Source organism: Crinia signifera, chromosome 1 (genome assembly GCF_055691185.1).
Source record: "Crinia signifera chromosome 1, ASM5569118v1, whole genome shotgun sequence".
In the NCBI taxonomy this organism is placed as follows: Eukaryota; Metazoa; Chordata; class Amphibia; order Anura; family Myobatrachidae; genus Crinia; species Crinia signifera.
In genome coordinates, this window is record NC_139217.1 from 252017427 (window position 1) to 252039592 (window position 22166).

A 22166-nucleotide genomic window follows, 5' to 3' on the forward strand; every position below is an offset into this window, starting at 1 on the left:
ACTAAGAATCAAAAATGTTGGGGCGTGGCCTGGAGTAGCTGGTGGCTGGACGTGTTTGCCAGCTCTCCCACAGAAATCCTTATAAATGATGCTGTTTGAGGCACAGTTCGGGGTATAAAACTGGACAGGACTCTGGGGAAATCACTCCTGCAGCCCCCAGTCTATCCTGGCAACTTCTATTCTGGATGTGCACGTACTTGCAGCTCCTGAAGATCGTGCTCAACCTGAGGCCTATACTCCGGACTGCTGACGCGGTGATCCTGTCTCTGCGGGCTGCGGCACTCCAGTATGTCCGGTGGCGGTTCTCCTCTCCGGCTCCTGTCTTCATCCTACTGGTGCCTGGCGGTGATCCATCGGGTTCCGAATTGATCCCCCATCGGCTGCTGGCTGGTGATGCAGCTGATTTGCTCCGGCGGGCTTAGTGAGGTCACAGGGGAGTGATTCCTTTGCTCTTTATGCTACTGATGAGCTTATTGCTGGAAATATGAAAATCCTATCTCCTTTGACACCTGCAGCACCTGTACTTGCCTACACTTTAATGGGGCTTCCCATTATGGATTTCTTTGGTTGTGATTGTGCAGATCCTTTGGCTCCTAAGACAGCTGTTTATGTGGACTTATACTTTTCTGCGACTATGTCTGCAAATGTGGCCCCTATTACTTCTTGGCCTGGCTACCTCGTTGACAATGCCCTTTATTCGTTTACTCTAATGTGCCTCGCATATATGATTTATACCTATTGCTATACTGGATCGCACATGCTAGACGATATCCTGGCTATCTCCGTATGATACGGGCTGTGAATACTGATACCTGGGTGACATTCCTGGAACTTGAGATATGGCCGGACTGATGGTCCAAGATTCAAATCCTATTGCCGTTTGACATGCCACCTCTGATATGTTTTGTATCTATATATTTTGTTTTGCATTTTATTTCTTTATCCTGACTTATTTTCCTTGAGTGACATATACTATGTTAATTGCTATATTACTACATTCTATACAAATATGTTCACACTGGATCAATCACTTATAATATAATTGTGTATACAGGTTGCCTAATATCCTAACCCGATGGTTATATATACTTGCTTGTTGTGGGAGAGCTGGGGTTCACCTAGCTCAGGCCATTAGTCTTTTGCCTCCATTCCTATGGGGGGTGGGTTTGGGGGGGTAGTTTTAGTGGGATAGAATTAAAAGTTTAGGGAAGTATACCGAGGTTGGGGTAGGTTATTCAGGGTGGGGGTTATAGGGTAGGGTTGTTTTGGGGATAATTTTCCTTTTTTTTTCTTTATTTGGTGGTTCAATATACAATCTGAAGGACAGAATTATTTAGCTATTATAGTTGTTATTGGTATATAACTACTATACTACAAACCACATAGAAGAATGTGTTTTTTTGTTTTGTGTATCATTTCATTATTCACTCTGTGTTGTTTTACATAACGTTACCCGATTGGCGCCATCGGGTACCTAAACATTCTGTACTGCCTTACAGGTATTCGATCTCCTATATGTCATCTTGCTCAGTATCTCGTCTCTTAAACATCACTATATTGTACATGCCTTATTTTGTGTCTCTGTCCGATTTACTGTCCACCTATGTTATATGTGTGGGGTGTTTTTTGTTGTTTGTTATGCAAAAAACTAATAAAAACTATTGCATTTAAAAAAAAAAAAAAGAATCAAAAATGTTGGAAATCATACCTAAAGGATACAAAATAAAAACACAGACTAGATGGACCAAGTGGTTGTTATCTGTCTTCAATTTCTATGTTTCTAGAAGAAATAAAAAAATCCATACTGTGTGTCTTCTCCAATCAGCCCATTGAAATTATGCAAATTGCATCCTTATCCGTCATTTTAGCCACGCCCCGACTCGTGAATCACAGTGTTTGCTTGGATTGGGGGTGGGGTTTTGAGTCGTCAGCCCTGTTCCCGCCCCCGACCAGGAGATTCGTTTGTCCTCTCCAGAGCCCATTCAAAAGTCGGCAAGTATGATGTGGAGGGGTGTGGCCTAACACAGTAACTCTCTTTTTCATCATTTTGGGGGCATGCCTAACACTCTTCGAGCAGCTGGGCAGCCCCCAGCTTGCACAAGTGCACAGCATCTGTCCAATGATCAACGCTGTTTTACAGAGCAGCAATTTCACAGACTCCACCATCTGCCCACGGGATACTTCAGCACATGGGGGTATGACAGTGTGACAGTGTCCAATTAGCGGGACTGTCCCTGTAATCAGGGCAGTTGAGAGGCATGTGCATGACTGCAAAGTCACTATTTGTTCTGGAAAGTCACATGTGTCACAAATGCAAAAGTGCAACAACTGCACAAATGTGATTAGCCTTTGCTGCACTGTGATGTAGCTGAATCATAGCTGCCTACCCTCCTGCATTCTGCAGGAGACTCCCTGAAATAGCAGCAATCTCCCTCTCTCCTGCATTAGTCTAGCAATCTCCCTCTCTCCCGCATTAGTCTAGCAATCTCCCTCATTTCACCTAGCCTACATTACACTGTTACATTTTGGGGGAAAAAAGGAATGAGAGATAGATACATTTACATTGAATCATCAGCACCATTTCCCAGCACTTTACCAAGTATAGTAGCTCTTACTAACTGCTTTGGGGCTCATCTACATTTGGATATAAGTCATTTTAAAAGATTCTTCTCAGATGTAGTAGTACACACCCACGATTCTAAGTGCCACGTTTACAATCTCTTTTCACAATCTCTCCATATATTGAACTAGACACGCCCTTTGGGTGGAGCATGACACGTCCCCTCAATGGGGCACTGTGCAAAATTCTATTTCCAACCATAATCTCCCTGAAACTAGTTTTCAAAAGTAGGCAAGTATGAGCTGAATACAATATGGTGAAACCTATATATATTTTAACAGCTCTGCACCATGTGATTACCAGTTAGGTCTGGTTTTATATTGTATTAATTTGTTGTAGAAATGTTAAAGCCAGACACAGACTTTAACAGAGACATTTTCGATCAGCATGAGAACAAACAGCTCAGTGGCCCTTATTCTGATTGATGCGGACTTTACCGCGTTCTTACGGATAGCGTCTTTACGGCGTCTGCGCATGCGTGGAGAACGCTACGCGCATGTGCCACGCCTTGACTCGGTACCAGTTCGGACAAAGCCCGTCCAAAACTGGTCCCCGCAATCAGTCGGGAAATAGGGGCGTATTATGGGCGTCATGCGGAATGACACATGGGCGTAGTTTCAAAGTGGGCAAAACGGGGCGGAAACATGGGCGGACACGGGGGAGTACACTTATGTTGGGGGGCGTACATTCGGAAACCACTCCGAATGCACGCGAGCAAAAAGGGCTGAAATGTGCGGTGTCCACAAGTGTACTATTGCTTTGCGGACACCACTCGTTCATGCGGTAGGCGAACGTACGCCTAATGACTACAACCATTAACACCTGAACCCAATACAATCTACTCCTTTACTCATTACTCACTAATAGGACGCTTGTCAGTGCTTTAATTGAAACCATTGCTGCTTCAAGGAAACCTTAGTAATCCCCCACATATGCTGTACTTGTCCCACACTTAAAAACTGCTAACAATTGACATGACAGAATATTAATCTTTTACACAGGGTGTAATACAAAGCATTGCACTTACATTGCTGTAAGGGTTAATGTGTGCAATGCATGTGTTAGGCATGCTTGTAAGGATATATTGGAATCTAATTGATTCCATTTCCAAATAAGCAGTTTTTTATGAGGATAGGTAATTGAATAAGTGGGTCATGTGATGTCTTGCAGAAGATACTTCATAGTGGGTTGTTTGGCGTAAATACTCCGCTTACGTGCGGTAGCACCGCTTGGCTCCCGGTCGGATGCGGTATTCCCGAGCATACTCTGTAATACTCTGTAATACCGTGCCGAATCGGAGTGTTTCTCCCGCACACGCATGGTTTGTATGTCGTCCGTAAACACGCCCTGTTCTTAAAGAGTGAGTCCGTCCGAATGCGGAGGACACGTGGGCGTTTCTACGGACGATGGCCGCACGCGGCAAAACACCGTGGCGTGCGGACCGCTCCGTAAGAATGCGGGAATTTCCGCACAGATCAGAATAAGGGCCAGTGTGAGGACAGACAAGGTTGATGTTCTGCATTACCCATTAATGTATCAGTTTCACATGCTACTGTGAGAATAGGCACAATTGATGCCATTCTGTACCACAAGGTCAGTCTGGGAAAAGCAGGAGGAACTAACAGCAGGCTGATAATACAACCAAACAAAGACTGTTTAGTTTGACTGTAAATTTACTGTTTATCTGAGTTTGTCATCTGTTTATGCATTTTATGTAGCCCCTTTGATGAACAGGATATTACCAGTGGGTCATATGACAAACTAAAACAAGTGTCATAAAATAGTTATTTATAAAACCAGTGAATGTTAGTGTCATATCGCTTTCTTCTAGAGCGCCTGCAATGAGACACATTTTACTTTTGCAACATTTTATGAGATACACTATAGTAGAGGAATGTAATAACAGGCCTAAAAATAATAATTAGAAGAAAAAAACAAGTAATGTAATTGTTCATACAGTATATTAGAATTAGGTATTTTCTAGTAATACCAGATGGGCGCTTAAATCACCCTAAATCTAGGGTCCAACCCATGTTCTACCTCTTTTCCATCCAAATCACAGGTCAGACCCAGGTTTTGGAACATGGACCTCGGTTGGAGTCAGAGCTCGTTTCCACTGCACCTACCATCTGGGTTATTCCCGGGTTTGTCCATTTCACATATTCATTTCATATTGCCCACGTGTGCAATGTTTCTGTTTTGCATGCCTTTGGAGATGACATTGTCTTCAAGCATCGGAGATCCAGGTCTACCTATGCTGTTCGCTACCCAGGTCAGATTTTTGGGTTATTAGAGCCAGGCAGTGGCAGCTCCTACTTATGTTGGCAGGCCGTCTACAAACTTCCTCGGGTCCCAGCACCTGTGGGACCCAATGGGACTGCTTTGTGTTTCTGTGAATGACAGGTGGGACATCCAGTCAAACTGCACCTGCCTTCACTGGTACTGAGCTGGGTAGTGGAGTTTACCTGGAAACCACTGGGGCCAATCAGTTATTAGCATCATCAGCAAATAACAGCCTGGGAAATATATTATGTAACTATTGGGAGCCCTGGGTGGTTAATGGGATCCCTGGGTGGCAAGAGAGAGACATCAGTGGGTGCTCCGGCCAGCAGCAGAGGATGCGGTCAGTATCCCGGTGGTCAGAATGCCAGCGTTTAGTATACTGATGCCAGCATCCTGACTGCCGTCAGAACACTGACACTGGAACTCCAAAAATATCAGGATGCAATGCCAGAATACCAACAGTTGACATCCCAAATGTAAGTATGCCAGGGTGAATTAGGCTATGGGGAGAGGGGTTAGGATTAGGAACATACAAGCTTAGGGTCAGGCTGTAGAAGGGGGGGGGGTTTAGGCTGTTGCAAGAGGGGGTAGGGGGAGAGGGTTAAGGTATGTATGGAAGGAGCTCATATCGGGATTATACGTATCAGGATCCTGGGTTAGTATTTTGACCGCTGGCATCTCCACCATTGGGATATCATGACACAGCCAGTGTCAACAGTGACCTTATACAGTAGATATATATATAGAGAGAGCTATCAGCAGGAATTCTGGCCAGCAGGAGACTGTGACATTGAGCCCCTCATAGTGGGAGCTATGATCTGTGGGAGCCAAAGCCAGCATGTGCCCTGAGTGGTTTTTCCTTGTGCTAGTAATAAACTTTATCTCCTCAGAATCATGAAGGATTATGAGAGATCGATGGCAAGATATATTATAAATGGTGCTTCTACCAATATTTGTGTGGACCTGCATGGCGAACCAGGTCCATACACCCGCAGCATTTGATATTGGCAGTTTTGATAAAGAGGGAGAACGTTAACTAACCCCTTTTCTGAAGTGTACTCTGCCCTCCGGCTGCTATGACTGGCACTGGCATAGATTAAGCGCATGTGCCGATCAGAGTACCCCAGCGGCTCCTGCAGTCATATTGAACAAATATTGTTTTTGTGAGTACAATCTATGAATATTAGAGTAAACAGCCAGGGATAGCGTTGTGCGCTGGGCAACAACAGCTACTGAAAACGATGTGCAGTCGTTGGAATGGTGAGTGCTACTGTCATTCGTACATGGGCCTAATTCAGCATGGCAACTGCGCAAGCATTCTGTATGCATTGCACATGCATGAGGGAATTAGAAACTAAAAATGCAAATGGATGGTAAACACAATGTGGCTGGAGCTTGACTGACCGGAAGGCGACTTTTGGAGGTAGAAATCTGACATTTTCTGGGTGTAATTGAAAAAAATGCCTGAGAAATTTCGGCCTGTCTCAGTCACACATTATTGAAGGCCTTAGAGTTACTCACATTTGTACAGGTAGCAAAAACTCTTCAATGATTCAAGTATTGCGTATGAATTTGTGAATGGATCGCTGTTAAGGATCCTTTCGCAATTCTCTCACAGTTTAGCAAGGGGTGTCTTCTCTTTCTGTCTGGGCGGCACTGCACTGAGAATTCTCACATTAGCAAGCCATACTGAATTAGGCCCATTAGCTGACACATTGGCAAAATAGCAGCACTGATAATCACAGGGTTGCATAGTGCCCCTGGGCCCTGCCATTTATCACAAAACCCCACATTAATACATGGTGGAGAAACTGTAACTCCTGCATATAGTGTGTACAATTACTAGAACACCCCATAGCACCCGGTGGTAAATGGGTTGACCTGCAGATAAATCTTTCAGGCGTGTACCCAGCTTTACTGTGAATGCTGGATAGGGGAGAGGGGGGTGTAGTCTTTAGGTGGACAATGACAACATCAATATGCATAACTGTAGTCAGTTATGATGTTATCATTGCACACTAGGTAATTTGGGAGTAGAAAACAATAAGGCAGATGTATTAAGCCTTAACAAGAGATAAATTCAAGTGTGATAAGGAGAGATAAACATCCAGCCAATCACCTGCTAACTGACTTTTTTCAAACACAGCCTGTAACATGGTAGTTTGGAGATGATTGGCTGGACGTTTATGTCTCTTTATCACACTTGCATTTATCTCTTGTTAAGGTTTAATACATCTGCCCCAATGAATTTGATGTTTTTAGTGACATGGTGTCAAAAATTATTTGGTGATTATTTTGCCCTATTGTACTTAGATGGCCACCATATGCCTGGGCTTGCAGAATATAGATAGCAGCATCTTATTGAACAACAGGCATTTTAGCAGCCTGGTGGAGGAGTTTGGTGGAGTGAGAACATCCCTTGGTACTTATGTAGTTTCACGGCGGCAGTTACATAGTCAGCGTAGTGTCCATGTTAGAATAAGGGTAGTGTTCCCGCTGCCAGTGTAGTTAGCATAGTCAGCGTCCCTGTCAGAATCAGCGTAGTGTTCCCGTGGCCAGCGTAGTTATCGTCGTCAGCGTCCCTGTCAGTATCAGCATCATGTTCCCACAGCCAGTGTAGTCAGTACGTTCGCGGCTAGCCGGAGCTTACGTAGTTAGTGTAGTCAATCAGCGCTACGCAGTTAGTGTGTAGTCAGCATAGTCAGTATGTTCGAGGCTAGCCGGAGCATACGTAGTTAGCGTAGTCAGTCAGCGTTACGCAGTTAGCGTGTAGTCAGCATAGTCAGTACTGTTTCAGATGGATGATATGCCAGGTGTGAATGTTTTCTTTAAACACCCCCACTATCCACAACAGCCCGAAGCGTGTTGAGTGGACGCGTTATGCATCCTCACAATCTGTTCATACCTCCACGTCAGCGTGGAGTTGATTTTATAAAGTGTGGCGAGCGCGGCAAGCCCCCAAGCCTGAAGTGTGGCAAGCCCAAGTGTATAGAGTTTCAATCCTGGTCATAAGCTGCCAAACTGTCGAGTCTACTTGGTTTTGTTTTGCTTGCCTGTTGAGTCTTAACTCAACAGTCAAGTCTTCGCCCTATTCACAGTTTGAAACTGCCATAATGCTGTCGAGTTTGGACCATGTGGTGAAAAATATGGATTCCTAACTTGCCTTTTCGCCTGAACAGTTTCCATATAAATCCCTGCTTCATATGGTTTGGTGCCATTTTGTCTAACTGCAGAGCTGTAATATGATCTATGGGAGGACCAGAACCGGGACTAGAACTGGGACCAAATCCTGGACCAGAACCAGATTCAGAACCAGTAGCAGAAACAGATTCAGAACTAGTACCAGAAACAGATTCAGGATCAGAACCAGGACCAGAACTGGGACCAGGTTTGGGATCCGGGGTAGGACTGTGGAGAGGTCGGAGAATACAAATCAATCAACATTTTGACATTTGCTCCTGACAGAAGACAAACTGTATAGTTAAAATTGTCGTAAAAATGACTAAAAACTGTCACATGTAGTCAAATTTTGACTATATCACCAAAAACTTGACGTTACTAAAATATATCTTCTAGGAGCTCCACCAATATCATTAACAGTATTGGCGGTAGAAAGTATTGGATAGTGTATACCCAGCTGTACAGTGCAGAGTAATTGTTTAGCTTTATATGCATTTGGATTTCCTTCTAGGCATGATATGTTACATAAAAATGATTTGCAGTGCCCACACAATACAGTAAACAAGGTCCAAGTAAATTGTATGTACTAAGGAAAATTCATTGAAGACTGATGTTCTGGATTATGATAGCTCTAATTAGACTCTACATTAAGTATACACAGTGAGTATTACTCACCATTGTCTCCTGCTCTGTAAGTCCGGCCTCAGCAGCAATTAACATCACATCGGCCCAGTCAGGCTGCTTGCACTTTTTAAAATTACTTTCCAGAATCTCTATCTGGTCTTGGGTCAGGTTTTCTTCTTCATTTTGATAGATTTCCTTTTTACATGAACTCATTTTTACCACCACTGTTTATGTCCTAACCGAGCTGTAATACAAATTGACACAAAGATGTTGTTTTTAACGTATTTTCAAGCATTTTATGCTAAACTACTTTTTTCCAATTCATTGAAGGTTTACACATATTAAATCATACAGCAAACAATTTCCACTGACATAAATAACAACTACAAGGTACTTTTATTTACAGCATACAGTAGTTTTTACAAAACACTTACATAGTACTTACATAGTAAGGTTGAAAATAAGATTAATAATAAGGTCAACAAATGTCAGCATTCAGTAAGTTTAATACACCAGTTGTCCGTTTAACCTCACAGAGTAAGAATAAATTCTCCTGACCCCAGATTCAATCAATAACATGGTGCGGCAGCCATTTTCTTCCAGCAAATTACACAGTGTTGCTGCTATCATTGAGGGACTCTGGAGGGGTAAGTATGCAGCATGTGTGCCACTGCCACTGACGCAATGTGTACTATGTCATTGCTTTATAAATACCCTGTTGCAATAAAGTACAATGTCATGATAATGATGAAATGATGGAGTCCCTGATGATGGAGTCCCTGAATCTACGTGTTCTTGGATTGTGGACTTTCTGACTGATAGAAAACAAGTTCTGAAAGCGGGGAAATTCACCTCTCAAGTGCGGTCCATCAGCACAGGAGCCCCCCAGGACTGTGTACTCTCATCCCTGCTCTTCTCCCTGTACACCAATTACTGCACCTCAGAGGCGCAATCAGTAAAGATAATCACATTCGCAGATGACACTACTGTCATTGGCCTTTTCAAGGACAGGGATGAACCGGCCTACAGACAAGAAGTGGACCTATTGGCCCAGTGGTGCAGCAGCAACCATCTAGAGCTCAACCCACTGATACTATTGTTGAAGAAGCGCAGCAGAGCCTTAGGCTACTGAGGAAGTTCAACATCCCACAGAAGCTTCTGCTCCTCTTCTACTCTGCAATTGTGGAGTCTGTACTGTGCTCCTCAATACTGGTCTGGTATGGCTCCGCCAGCGGGAGAGACAAATGCAGACTCCAAAAGGTAGTCAGAACTGCAGAGAAGATAATCGGGACGGACCTTCCCTCTGTCCATGACCTGTAACTGTCCAGAGCAAAAAAGCAGGCAACAAAGATAGTCAAGGACCAACTGCTTTCTGGCCATGGCTTGTTTAACCTGCTGCCATCAGGCAGACGCTACAGGGCTATTCCCACCTGGTCCACCAGAAGCCTAAAAAGTTTATTCCCTCAAGCGGTTCACCAGTTGACACATGAACACCTCACTGTCTAGTCGCGCCATAACCCTTTGCACATAATCTAACACGGTGTCCCCTCGGAATAACTTTCTGTATGACTAACCATGTTCCCCCACCTGTTTATATTGTTTATTGTTTATACTGTATCCTGTTTACTTGTTACCCACCTGGCTGCTGCACAGCAAACCGAAAACAAATTCCTAGTATACGCAAGTATACCTGGCCAATAAAGCTGATTCTGATTCTGAAATCTTACATTTACAACTGATAACATCTTGTCATTTCAAAGTATGAACTGTATATTGGCTAGCACTACTGCCACAGAGCATTGAGTTCATTCATGGGTTTGATTCCCACCATGACCTTAACTTGATGGAGTTTGAATATTGTCCGCATGCGTGCGTGTTTTTTTTTTTTTTATTGGGACACTCCATTTCCTCCCACACTCCAAAAATATACTGGTAGGTTAATTGACTCAAAAGTTAACCCTAGTCTGTAATTTAGTGTACCTAGGCAGACTAGATGGACCAAGTGGTTCTTGCCATCAGATTCTGGGCCAGATGTATCAAGCTTCAAAAAAGTGATAAAGTGGAGAGTGATAAACAGCCAGCCAATCAGCTCCTAACTGTCATATTACAGGCTGGGTTTGACAGGTAGGAGCTGATTGGCAGGTTGTTTATCACTCTCCACTTTATCACTTTTTGAAGCTTGATACATCTGTCCCTCTATGTTTTTATGTTAAATTGCTGTGGGGTGTTACTATTTGACTATAAATAACCCTAAATTAGGAAATACAGTATGTCAATATATCTGGGCAAACCATACGCATGTCCCCATATCTATTTCATTAACCATAAGAACAATGGTTCTGAAGACTTTGGAGTACATTTTAACTTTCACTCTGTGTCCATCGCCTATCTTATATGTCCAAACGTACTAAACCTTGGAGATTAACAAAGTGGAGAGAGATAAAGTGCCAAACAATCAGCTCTTAACTGATACACTATAGACTATTCGGTACTTGTTTCCTAGCACGGCGCCCATCGCATAGCATACTTAGTGGTATGCGATGTGATGCAATGCAATATTCATGCTAAATTAACAGGAGTGCTTGTACAATGAAATATCGCATAGCATTGTATGCCAGCAAATGGCATGCAATGCGATGCGATTTTTTATTTTACAAGCTTACAATGTTAAATGCACCCCCATTGTCAACGCCACCCCCAATATCAACGCCAGCCCGAAGCATGGAGAGCGCAGCGAGCCCGCAAAGGGTGGCGGTACGCGTCCTCCGACATTTTCATGCCCTCGCGGGGCTCGTTGCGCTCGCTACGCTTCGGGCTTGGTGGCTTGCTGCGCTCGCCACACTATGTAAAGTCAACTCCACGCCGACGTGGATAGTGGGGGTATGAAAAGGTCAGAGGACGCGTACCACCGCCCCTCGGGGGCTCGCTGCGCTCGCCACACTTCGGGTTGCCGTTGATAGTGGGGGTGGCGTTACCAATGGGGGTGCATTTAACATTAAAAGCAGCCATCAGGGTGCTTGTACAATAAAAAATCGGATCGCATTGCCAGAATTATGCTTGATAGTCAAATTGCATGTGTTACTGTGTGCCAAGCAGACCATAAAAAGGCACTATAGGCTGACAATGTGAGCCTTACCCTGACCAACCCGTGAATTTACCCTTCTAAATTTATTAATAAAAAGACCTTTATGGGAAACTCTTGTACTATATAATTAATATAGATAAATCTGATATTTTCATTCTAAATAATTCCCCTATATATTTAGCCTTTCATCAGACATTAATATCTGTCAGTCTTTGTAGGGTAATGTGCACAGTAGAATTGCCAGAGATAACAGTATTTAGGATTGAACTACTTGATTTAAGCCTTTGGCCAGTATTCAATGCTCCCGATTCACCATTTTTTTTTTCCGGCGAATCGGGCTGTTTTCACTCCTTGCAGTGAATCTTTTTCACTGAAAATGTGATTCACCATCTTCAATGTTCACTGTTCGCCGAAATCCTAAACAGGATTCGCTGCACATGGAGAATGAAAACATTGAATACTCCCCTTTGAGTACCAAGTGAATTTGTGAAAATAGTTTTGAAATATGTCAATTAAACATTTTTAGTCATCATAATGACCTGTAGGGGGACATTTACCAATATGAAAAACCTAGTTTTTCGTATTGGTATTTCCCCTACGGCTGCATACGACTGTTTTAGTCGTATGCAAAGTCGTGTTCCGGAGGGGAAATTACAAAGCAGTCATATACGACTGCTTTGTAACCCTCCGATGGTGTAACAATTCGTATTAGCGGCACATATATACGGCCGCTAATACGAATGTTTCTAGCAGTCTGCACGGATCAGTCAGATCCGTGCAGGCTGCAAGGTGTAAAAAAAATAGAAAAATAAATAAATTTAAAAAAAAATCTGCGTGGGGTCCCCCCCACAGCCGAAACCAGCACCAGGCTGACGGAGCCTGGAGCCGGTAATTAAAAATCAGGGAACCCGACAAATAGGGGTTCCCCGATTTTTAACAACCAGCCCCAGGCTCCTGCTCTGGGGCTGGTTCCCAAAATACGGGGGACAAAATGACTAGGGGTCCCCCGTATTTTAAGAACCAGCCCCAGGCAAAACCAGCCAGCAGGGTAATGCCACAGTCGGGGGGAGACTTTTTATACAAGTCCCCCCGGCCAAAGCATTCATCCCTACCGACCAGTCAGCCTGGCCAGGGGCCCTGGGGGAGTGGGGACCCCCCCAATGAAGGGGTCCCCCCCCCTCCAGGACTTACCTGACCAGGCTGAAGCCTGGTACTGTCCCCGATGCCCCTGGGCGGTGGGCATCGGGCTGATTCAAGTGTAAAAAAAAGATGAAACTATTGTTTTTTACTGTGGCACTACAAGTGCCAGCAAGCTGGGACTTGGAGAACCACAAGTCCCAGCCTGCTGGGCATTAAAGGGCCCGCTGGCACTTGTAGTTCCACAGTTAAAAAAATAGTACAATAAACACACACTGACACAATGAAAATAAAAGTTTAATACATACATTACATACATACTGATACTTACCTTTCTTGATCCCCTAGGTAGCCCTGGTTCTGATGTCCTGTGTCGTCCTCCAGGTCCATGTCGGCGGTCCGTGTCCTCCTCCAGGTCCATGTCGGCGGTCCATGTCGTCCTCCAGGTCCATGGCGGTGTCCGGGTCCGAAGAAATCCATGTTGGAGCTGTGGAAGGAAATCCTACTCACCTGGTCCTGTGCTGAAGAAGTCTTCTCTTTGTCCGCCGTAATCCAGGTAATGTTCAAGCTGCCGGCGCTCCCCGCTGTCTCCGCATCGCACTGAGGAGAGATGCTGAGATATTTCATACTCAGCGCCTCTCCTCAGAATGAATTCTATTGGCCGCCTAGCGGCCAATCTGGAGCCAAGAAAGTCGGCTCCTGATTGGCCGCTAGGCGGCCAATAGAATTCATTCTGAGGAGAGGCGCCGAGTATGAAATATCTCAGCATCTCTCCTCAGTGCGATGCGGAGACAGCGGGGAGCGCCGGCAGCTTGAACATTACCTGGATTATGGCGGACCAAGAGAAGACTTCTTCAGCACAGGACCAGGTGAGTAGGATTTCCTTCCACAGCTCCAACATGGATTTCTTCGGACCCGGACACCGCCATGGACCTGGAGGACGACACGGACCGCCGACACGGACCGCCGACATGGACCTGGAGGACGACACAGGACATCAGGACCAGGGCTACCTACGGGATCAAGAAAGGTAAGTATCAGTATGTATGTAATGTATGTATTAAACTTTTATTTTCATTGAGTCAGTGTGTTTATTGTACTATTTTTTTAACTGTGGAACTACAAGTGCCAGCGGGCCCTTTAAGTCCGAGCTTGCTGGGGAGGCTTGCTGGCACTTGTAGTGCCACAGTAAAAAACAATAGTTTTGTCTTTTTTTTTACACTTGAATCAGCCCGATGCCCACCGCCCAGGGGCATCGGGGACAGTACCAGGCTTCAGCCTATTTGTCGGGTTCCCTGATTTTTAATTACCGGCTCCAGGCTCCGTCATCCTGGTGCTGGTTTCGGCTGTGGGGGGGACCCCACGCCGATTTTTTTATTTATTTATTTAATTTTTCTATTTTTTTTACACTGAAGCCTGCACGGATCTGACTGATCCATGCAGGCTTAAAGCAAATACGACAGGGAAAGCAAGGTGTATTTTCCTGTCGTATTTGCGTGGGTGTTTTACACCACATAGCAGCCGTATTATCAGTACGGCTGCTTAGTAAATCAGGAATCACCATTCTTTTGAATGGTGATTTCTGTCGTATCCTATCGATGGTGTAGACATTCGTATTTGTAAATACAAATACGAATGTTCAATCTTTAGGAATACGAATTGTTGTATTTTCGGGATTGTAAATCCCGAAAATACAAATTCGTAAAAAAAAGGTGTATTTCTGCCTACGAATACACCTTTTTTCTACGAATCCATTTTGGTAAATTTCCCCCATAATGTTTACCTTATATAGGAAATATAATCCTTTTTTAATAATAAAAACTTTTTTTATTTGAATTTATACAACAAATGTGAGCAACGTTAGCAATTTTATTGGATATTTTGCACATCTCTCACAGAAATGTTGGCACTCAAAGGGTCAAGGGGGCAAACACTTAATTTGACATATATCAAACTATGGGACAACTATGGATAAAACCAACAGGACACCCTGATCAGTAGGATTTAACGTTGGTAACACTGTGTAAAAACACACACCCCATTGAGGGAATATTGATTGGTAGTTGGCTGTTATATTAATCATATTATGCATGCATGTTCCTTGAGTGAGCTCTGATATACTTATTGGGACATACAGAGTCATTTATCACAGTAAGGTCACCTGACCAGTGTATAGTAATACTTATATTTCTGCAGTATTTTGATTGCAGGACTCTGTTACACACTGTAAATTGAGGCACACGTCCATGTGATTATAAGACACATCTAGTGCACAATCTGCCTGCCACCTTCGTTTTAATTATTGTGTTAATTCCACTGTATGTCTATGTGTGTTTTTTTAAATATTTTCGCAGCTCTTTAATTATTGTGTAATAAAAGTTATATTTTATATTTTCCTTGGTGCATCTACACACTAGGACATTTCTTTCTCTTTAAGGGCCAGATTCTCTAAGCTTCAAAAGTGATAAAATGGAGAGTGATACACGAAACAGCCAGCCAATCAGCTCCTACCTGCCATGTCACAGAAAAAAATTGAAAAATGTTAGGCAGGAGCTGATTGGCTGGCTGTTTATCACTCTCTATTTTATCACTTTTGAAGCTTAGAGAATCTGTCTTAGAAATCTTTTTCCAATTTTTATATGTCCGTTGGTTGCACACCCCAGTTCCAATCATTATTACAGATTTGAAGGATATATAAGGGGGTCCACCAGTGTTAATAAGGCTTGTGCAACTGGCATCCCTCTCTTTTTTCTTGCATATGGATAAAACCATCTACCTGGATTTAACTATCTACCTCATGGCAGCCCATCCAAAATATAAAAAAAATATCAATTTGGAATTTATCTGGTCAGTCATAATCAGTGGATAAACTCTGTAAACATTAATAAAATAAACATTTTACATTCCTAATTCTCGTAAATTAATTTCCCATTTCAATTAGTGTTTGACCTAAAACAGAAAGCTAAAGTTTACAGGGAGGAAAATCCTCCCTTATGAGATCCTGTAAACAGAAGCATAAAAGAGGTGCTTAAAAGATGTATGTACAATTTCCCTCTTAAGTAAGCAATTGACCTCTATAGTACCCAGTATGTGCCTTAAAGACATGTAGATCAGAAACTGGCTTAGAAAGGTCTAGAATGGGAAGAAAGAAGTGTAAGGTCTTGAGTCAATTTTAGCAGTAATACCAAAGCTGCAAGGGTAGCAGAACTGATATTAAAGTAAAACTTATGTGGTATCTCATAGTGTTAGTAACCCATAACAATTACTCATTGGGAATGGGTGTTTGAGCTGTTTTTAACTCATGGCACCAAGCAGGTTTTTTCACTGCAGGAAAGCTAAAAATAATACCAGAAGGTCCAGTATCTTATCCACAGTGTAATTAATGTCAATAAGCTTCTCGACCAATTCAATGACAGCTTTGAATAAGTTTTAATTGGAACTTGGCCCAGGGGGCATTTGTTTTTGTTTCCTTCTGGCATCTATCACATAACACATGCCAAACATGTTTGCTGAAGACAAATATCAATTTATTTATCTCCCTGGAGTAACCAAAATAAAACAAATCATGGGGGTCTCTCTTCCATGAACTGGCAGTACGGGGATAAATGTAATCAAGATGATAGTCCTCCTGAGATCTCTCTACCTAGTCAGGGCCGCCGAGAGGGGGGGGGATAGGTACTAATTACTCGGGCACGGGCTTGCTGGAGGGGCACAGCGAGGGCCCTGGTCCGACTCCCCCCATACCTTCCCCCTCCGTCTATCCTGGGCAGCAGCAGCAGCACACACCTACAGCATGTGCTATGCTGTCAGCATAGCACATGCTGTAGGTGTGTGCTGCTGCTGCTGAGGTGTGGAGGGTGGGCAATAACACACCCCCCTCAACTTTGGAGTGTTTTTTCACCCACTGTAAACATTTTTTAGGGTGTGGGCCTAAAGGAGACCACACCTACCGCGATTAGGCCACGCCCTCAAAATTTTACCAGGGCCCGGCATACCTCTCAGCTGCCCTGTACCTAGTACAAATGCTACCAGGTCATATACACCCTCAGTTTTTCAGTAATCAGCATCTTTGTGTGGAATACAAAACACTGCACATTCAAATATGATATATTACATTGTCACAAAAATGAACCTAGGGATTGCCATTGATGGGTTAACTATCAAGGGTAATCATTCATGATACCATTTGTTCCTAACATTAATGTTGGTTTCAATAGTATGGCTTTACATGCAGGCAGCGCATAATAGCAGCTGTGATTGGTGATGATCCGGTGTGTTTGGAAGAAATTGGATTTCCATATTGATATCTGTGGTGTGACAACAGGCGTAAGCATAGAGCACTCTTATCCTACATACTGAATGCATGTAAGTATTTCTGGTACTTGTTTAGTTTCACGGCAGGTGATATATCGGATGCAATATCTTCTTTCCTCCTCTGATGCATTAAGCCTGGGGAAGGCAATTGACTAACTTCATGTAGAACACACAGACACATACTGGGTCTGGAATGCCGCAATGTCCCATTACACATTTGGTGGGAATGTCCAGACATAATGGACTACTGGAGAGATATTTCATCTGTGATTCTAGCTGTGGAAGTTTCTGGAGATCCCTCTAATCAAAACATATATCCCAATATCTAAGTATGAAGTATCTGCTAAGACATCTATAAACTGGGTAATACATTCATTTTTGCTTATCAAATAGGCAAAATTCAAAAACAAATGTTACATACTGTAAGTCAATGTTATTGTGATTCTTCCCTTAGTTATGGCATGTATGCAAGTAATAACTGTGAGGAATAGGTTCTGGCTGTCACTTTGTTAGTTCCTAGTTGCAGAGTTTGCATTGTCCCAATGTGATAATAATTATGCACAGCACATGTCTTGGGGAAACATATGGAAATAGTTGGTCCAGACCACATGCCATAAGGGGAATTGGATTATTGAATATGTATCCATCACAGAAGGATGCATGGGTTTAGGTTTTCATCCTAAAATGTCCATGTTCTAGGCTGCTTCTCTATGTCACGTACAAACACACACACACACTGTGACATGCTGGTGCAATCACATGGAATAACTTGTTATTCAAAATGCTTTCATATGTGCTCAGCCAGAAAGATAAGGTTAGCTGGATACTCCGTGCTTATTGAGCAACCAAAGTGTTTATACATGCACATTAGATAATTGTAAACAGCTGGCCATTCTTCCAATTTATAAAAGTATTTCTCTGATGATTACAAATATCTTAAGCAGAAGTTCATTTTTAATGGACCTAGGTTTTACGTTCCAAATGCCAGCAGTATTCCTAATATTGACACCGGCATCCTGACATCAATGAGGTTAACAGCACCAGAATGTTGACTGCTGGAATGGTAAATAACTGAGGAGCGCCAGCGTGGGTCCGGGGAGGGGGGGGTGTTAGGTTGAGGCAGTAGGAGGAGATATAGGGTTAGGCTTCGGTACTGGAAGGTTGTGGAGGTTAAGGTCAGGCTGCAGTGAGGGAAGGTTTGGGTTAGGTACTTAGAAGGGGGGTTAGGATTAGGCACTAGCGGGGAGGGTTTCAGTCAGCCTGCGGTGAGGGGTAAGAGTAGGCTGAGGAGCGGGACAGTTTAGAGGGTGGGCAGGGGGAGGGTAAGTGATGTACAAATACATAATCCAGGTGGGTATAGAGCACAGCAATATAGACAACAATAGCTTGAGCAGTATAACAGTCCAACAATGAAGAAGAAATGGGTATAAGTAAAATCATTATAAAGGTAACTGTCATTGCTCGAAAATAACAGCTGTCACCACTGTTATCAGTGAAGTAATTACAGGGCATAATATCGCCTAGCCCGCATATGAGATAAAACAACATTTGCATACACGTATATATATATAAGGAGAGGGCAATGGGGTTGAAAAGGGACAAGGGGGGAGGAGGGTCCTCAAGCCATACATTTCTACAAAGTCAAGGTAAACAAAGGCCAGGTCCAAGAGTACTGGGTAAACAATCCTACAATAACAATCTCATTAAGAGTATGGTGATATCTTGTTTAAGATGCCTGTATCTAGAGTCCAGGTAGTACGACAGTGGTGTAATTATGTTGATCACTCAACCAACAAGGGTCCCTAGCGTTCACGCAGCTTAGTTAATGATTTTGATTGCAGTTGAGCATCGTATATTTTATAGTTCATTGTGCGCCTTAAGAATTGAGTAAGTGAATCCAATGAGGGTGCTGATTTAAGTAGACAACATTTCATTGTGAGTTTTTTGGCCACTTTGGCCACTATGGTCAAGAGAGGAATATTTTTGGTATTGTGCGGTTGTAACTCCCACATATCAAAGTTGGCGAAGAAGAGTGGGAAGGGATGTATACGTACTCTGGTATCCAGTATGGTGGAGATATAGTTTATCACCAGAATTTTCTTATGTGTCCGCAGGACCATACATTGTGAATGAAGGTTGCTGAAGACATACCAAACTTTGCGCAAGATCCCGATTCCTCAGGGACAAAATGTTTTCTCTGGGCGGGGGATATACATGCCGTTGCAGTATTTTTACATGTGTCTCCTGTAGTAGGGAGGACCTCAGGATTTGAAGTGTGGTGTCATAGTATTTGAAAAGCGTGTCACTTGAAATCAATAAAGGTATATCTCCAAGCCATTGTGTCATTATTTATTCCGCCATCTTGGGGGCAGTGAGAAGGATAAGTTCACTATATACAGATTTAATTTAATTTAAAGGAGTACCATGCCTCTAGCTGCTTTAGTAATGCCTCATGTTTAGTTTGGGCCATATTATACTGGGATTTAGATGTGGGTGTAATTTTAATTTGTTGGAAGGAGTCTGTAAGATTGCGTTGAGATTCTCGTGTGAGCCTGCGCTTTTGAGACATAGAGAAGGAAATCATTTCTCCTCATATTGTGGCCTTTGAGGGTTGCCAGAATAATACTGGATCTGATTCTAGAGTGGCACTATTGTCTCCATGGTATAATTCCCATGCTTTCAGGATTTTCTTCTTGAGTTTCGGGGAAAGGGACAAGGAGGATGGGCAGCACCAGGAAATGTACGAGGATTGTTCTCTTGATAGTTTAAGTTTAGGCCACACCACAGCATGATCAGATAATGTAATTGGTTCCATTGTAACCTCGCCAATCATCGGGAGAAGAATAGGGGACATTAGGACTAAATTTGTTTCTGTTTTTATTTGGAATTTCCCTTTCAAGGACTGGGGATGAAACTAAATTTAGGTCACCTCCTAAATATACCGGTGTATTTAAATGTGGGGAGCACCGAATTTATTTTAAGGAAAAATGGCTTGGAGAATACATTAGGTGCATACACTGTCATGCACATGAAAGATTGTGACCCATAAGACATGTGGCATAGCAGGTACCGTCTTGCTGGGTTCGCCACCACACTGGATACCGTAATGGGAAAATGCGATTTCACTAGAATTGCTAAACCTTGAGCCTTAGATGTGTAGGGGGCTGAGGCCACCAATTTCTAGCCCATGATATTAAGATTTGAGGGTTTCAGACGCGGTTAGATGTGTCTCCTGTAAGAGAGACACATCTAAATGTAGTTTGTTCAGGTATAACAGGGCATTCTTGCATTTTTTAAGAGAATTAATTCCCCCAATATTCCAGCTTTCTAGTTTAAGAGACATCTTACATTACATATATTGACTAAATCGGACCGGTGCTTTTTAATATCTTTATTGGTGATATTGCAAATGGAATTGAGGGTAAAATGTGCCTTTTTGCAGATGCCACAAAGATATGCAACAGGGTAGACACACCAGGAGGGGTAAAACAAATGATTGATGATCTAGGTAGATTAGAGGAATGGTCAAGAGCATGGCACCTAATAGATTGTAAGCTTGCAGCAGGGCCCTCTAACCTCCAATTCTGTCTGTTACCCAGTTTGTTTTATCACTGTCTACTATTGTAAAGCGCAACGGAATCTGCTGCGCTATATAAGAAACTGCAAATAAATAAATAAATGGCAACTACAGTTTAATGCCAAAAAATGCAAAATCAGGCACTTGGGTCTCAAAAATCCAAAGACTAAATAGAGGTATAAATGGCACTATAATGGAAACTACTGAGGAAGAGAGGGATCTAGGTGTCACTATTTCAGGGGACTTAAAGGCAAGTAGTCAATGTAACAAAGCAATGAAGAAGGCAAGTCAGATGCTTGGTTGCATAGGGAGAGGTATCAGCTGTAGAAAGAAAGAAGTAATAATGCCACTGTATAGGTCATTGGTATGACCTCATCTAGAATACTGTGTTCAGTTCTGAAGGCCAAATCTCCAGAAGGATATAAATACATTAGAGACCGTACAAAGAAGGGCAACTAAAATGGTGCATGGCCTACATCACAAAACGTACCAGGAAAGACTAAAAGATCTTAATATGTATACTTTAGAGCAGAGAAGGGAAAGGGGGGACATGATAGAAACTTTCAAATATATCAAGGGTTTTAACAAGGTACAGGTGGGAGACATTCTTCACAAGAAGAGGAGCAGCAGAACACAAGGACATGCACTGAAACTAGAGGGAGGAAGATTCGGGGGAAATTTGAGGAAGAATTACTTCACAGAAAGAGCAGGGATTCAGTATTGAATCCCGGCGGTCGGGATCCCGGCGTTCAGAATCCCGACGCCGGAATCCCGACAGCCGAAATGCCGACAAGGGGGGGACGTGGATCGCCCCCCCTTGCGGGCCCAGTGCCTCGCTACGCTCGGCACGCTATTTTATTCTCCCTCCAGGGGTGTCGTGGACACCCCAGGAGGGAGAAAGTGTCTGCATTTCGGCGGTCGGGATTCCGGCGTCGGGATTCTGAACGCCGGGATCCCGACCGCCGGGATCTTAACTGCATCCCAAGAGTAGTAGATAAGTGGAATAGCCTCCCATCAAAGGTGGTAGAGGCAAATACAGTAGTACAATTTAAACATGCTTGGGATAGGCATATTGATATCCTTACAAAAAATAAGGATCAAATATGGTTTGAGGTAACATGTTTAAAAAAGGGGCAGACTAGATGGGCCAAGTGGTTCTTATCTGCCGCCAAATTCTATGTTTCTATGTTTCAAATTCAAATTCTAACTAGTAGGGCAATACCTGGTAGATGTGCAATAATATATATGGGAATTGTAGGATATGCATACACTTGAAAGATAAATATATACCTGACCACTATTCTAATGCTTATCTCAAATGATATGGCAATTAGGTAGGGGAAGTC

General features: G+C 43.1%; 1 protein-coding gene across 3 annotated transcripts in view; it reads right to left on the minus strand.

Annotated features, from left to right (window-relative positions):
- HOPX (HOP homeobox) overlaps positions 1-22166 on the minus strand; it is a 57790-nt gene that overhangs the window by 20534 nt on the left and 15090 nt on the right. For all 3 annotated transcript variants that reach the window (XM_083180123.1, XM_083180120.1, XM_083180118.1), the window contains exon 2: positions 8759-8951. In XM_083180123.1, the coding sequence (XP_083036249.1) occupies positions 8759-8920 (162 nt within the window). In that variant the 5' untranslated portion in view covers positions 8921-8951. The remainder of the gene's footprint in view (positions 1-8758; positions 8952-22166) is intronic.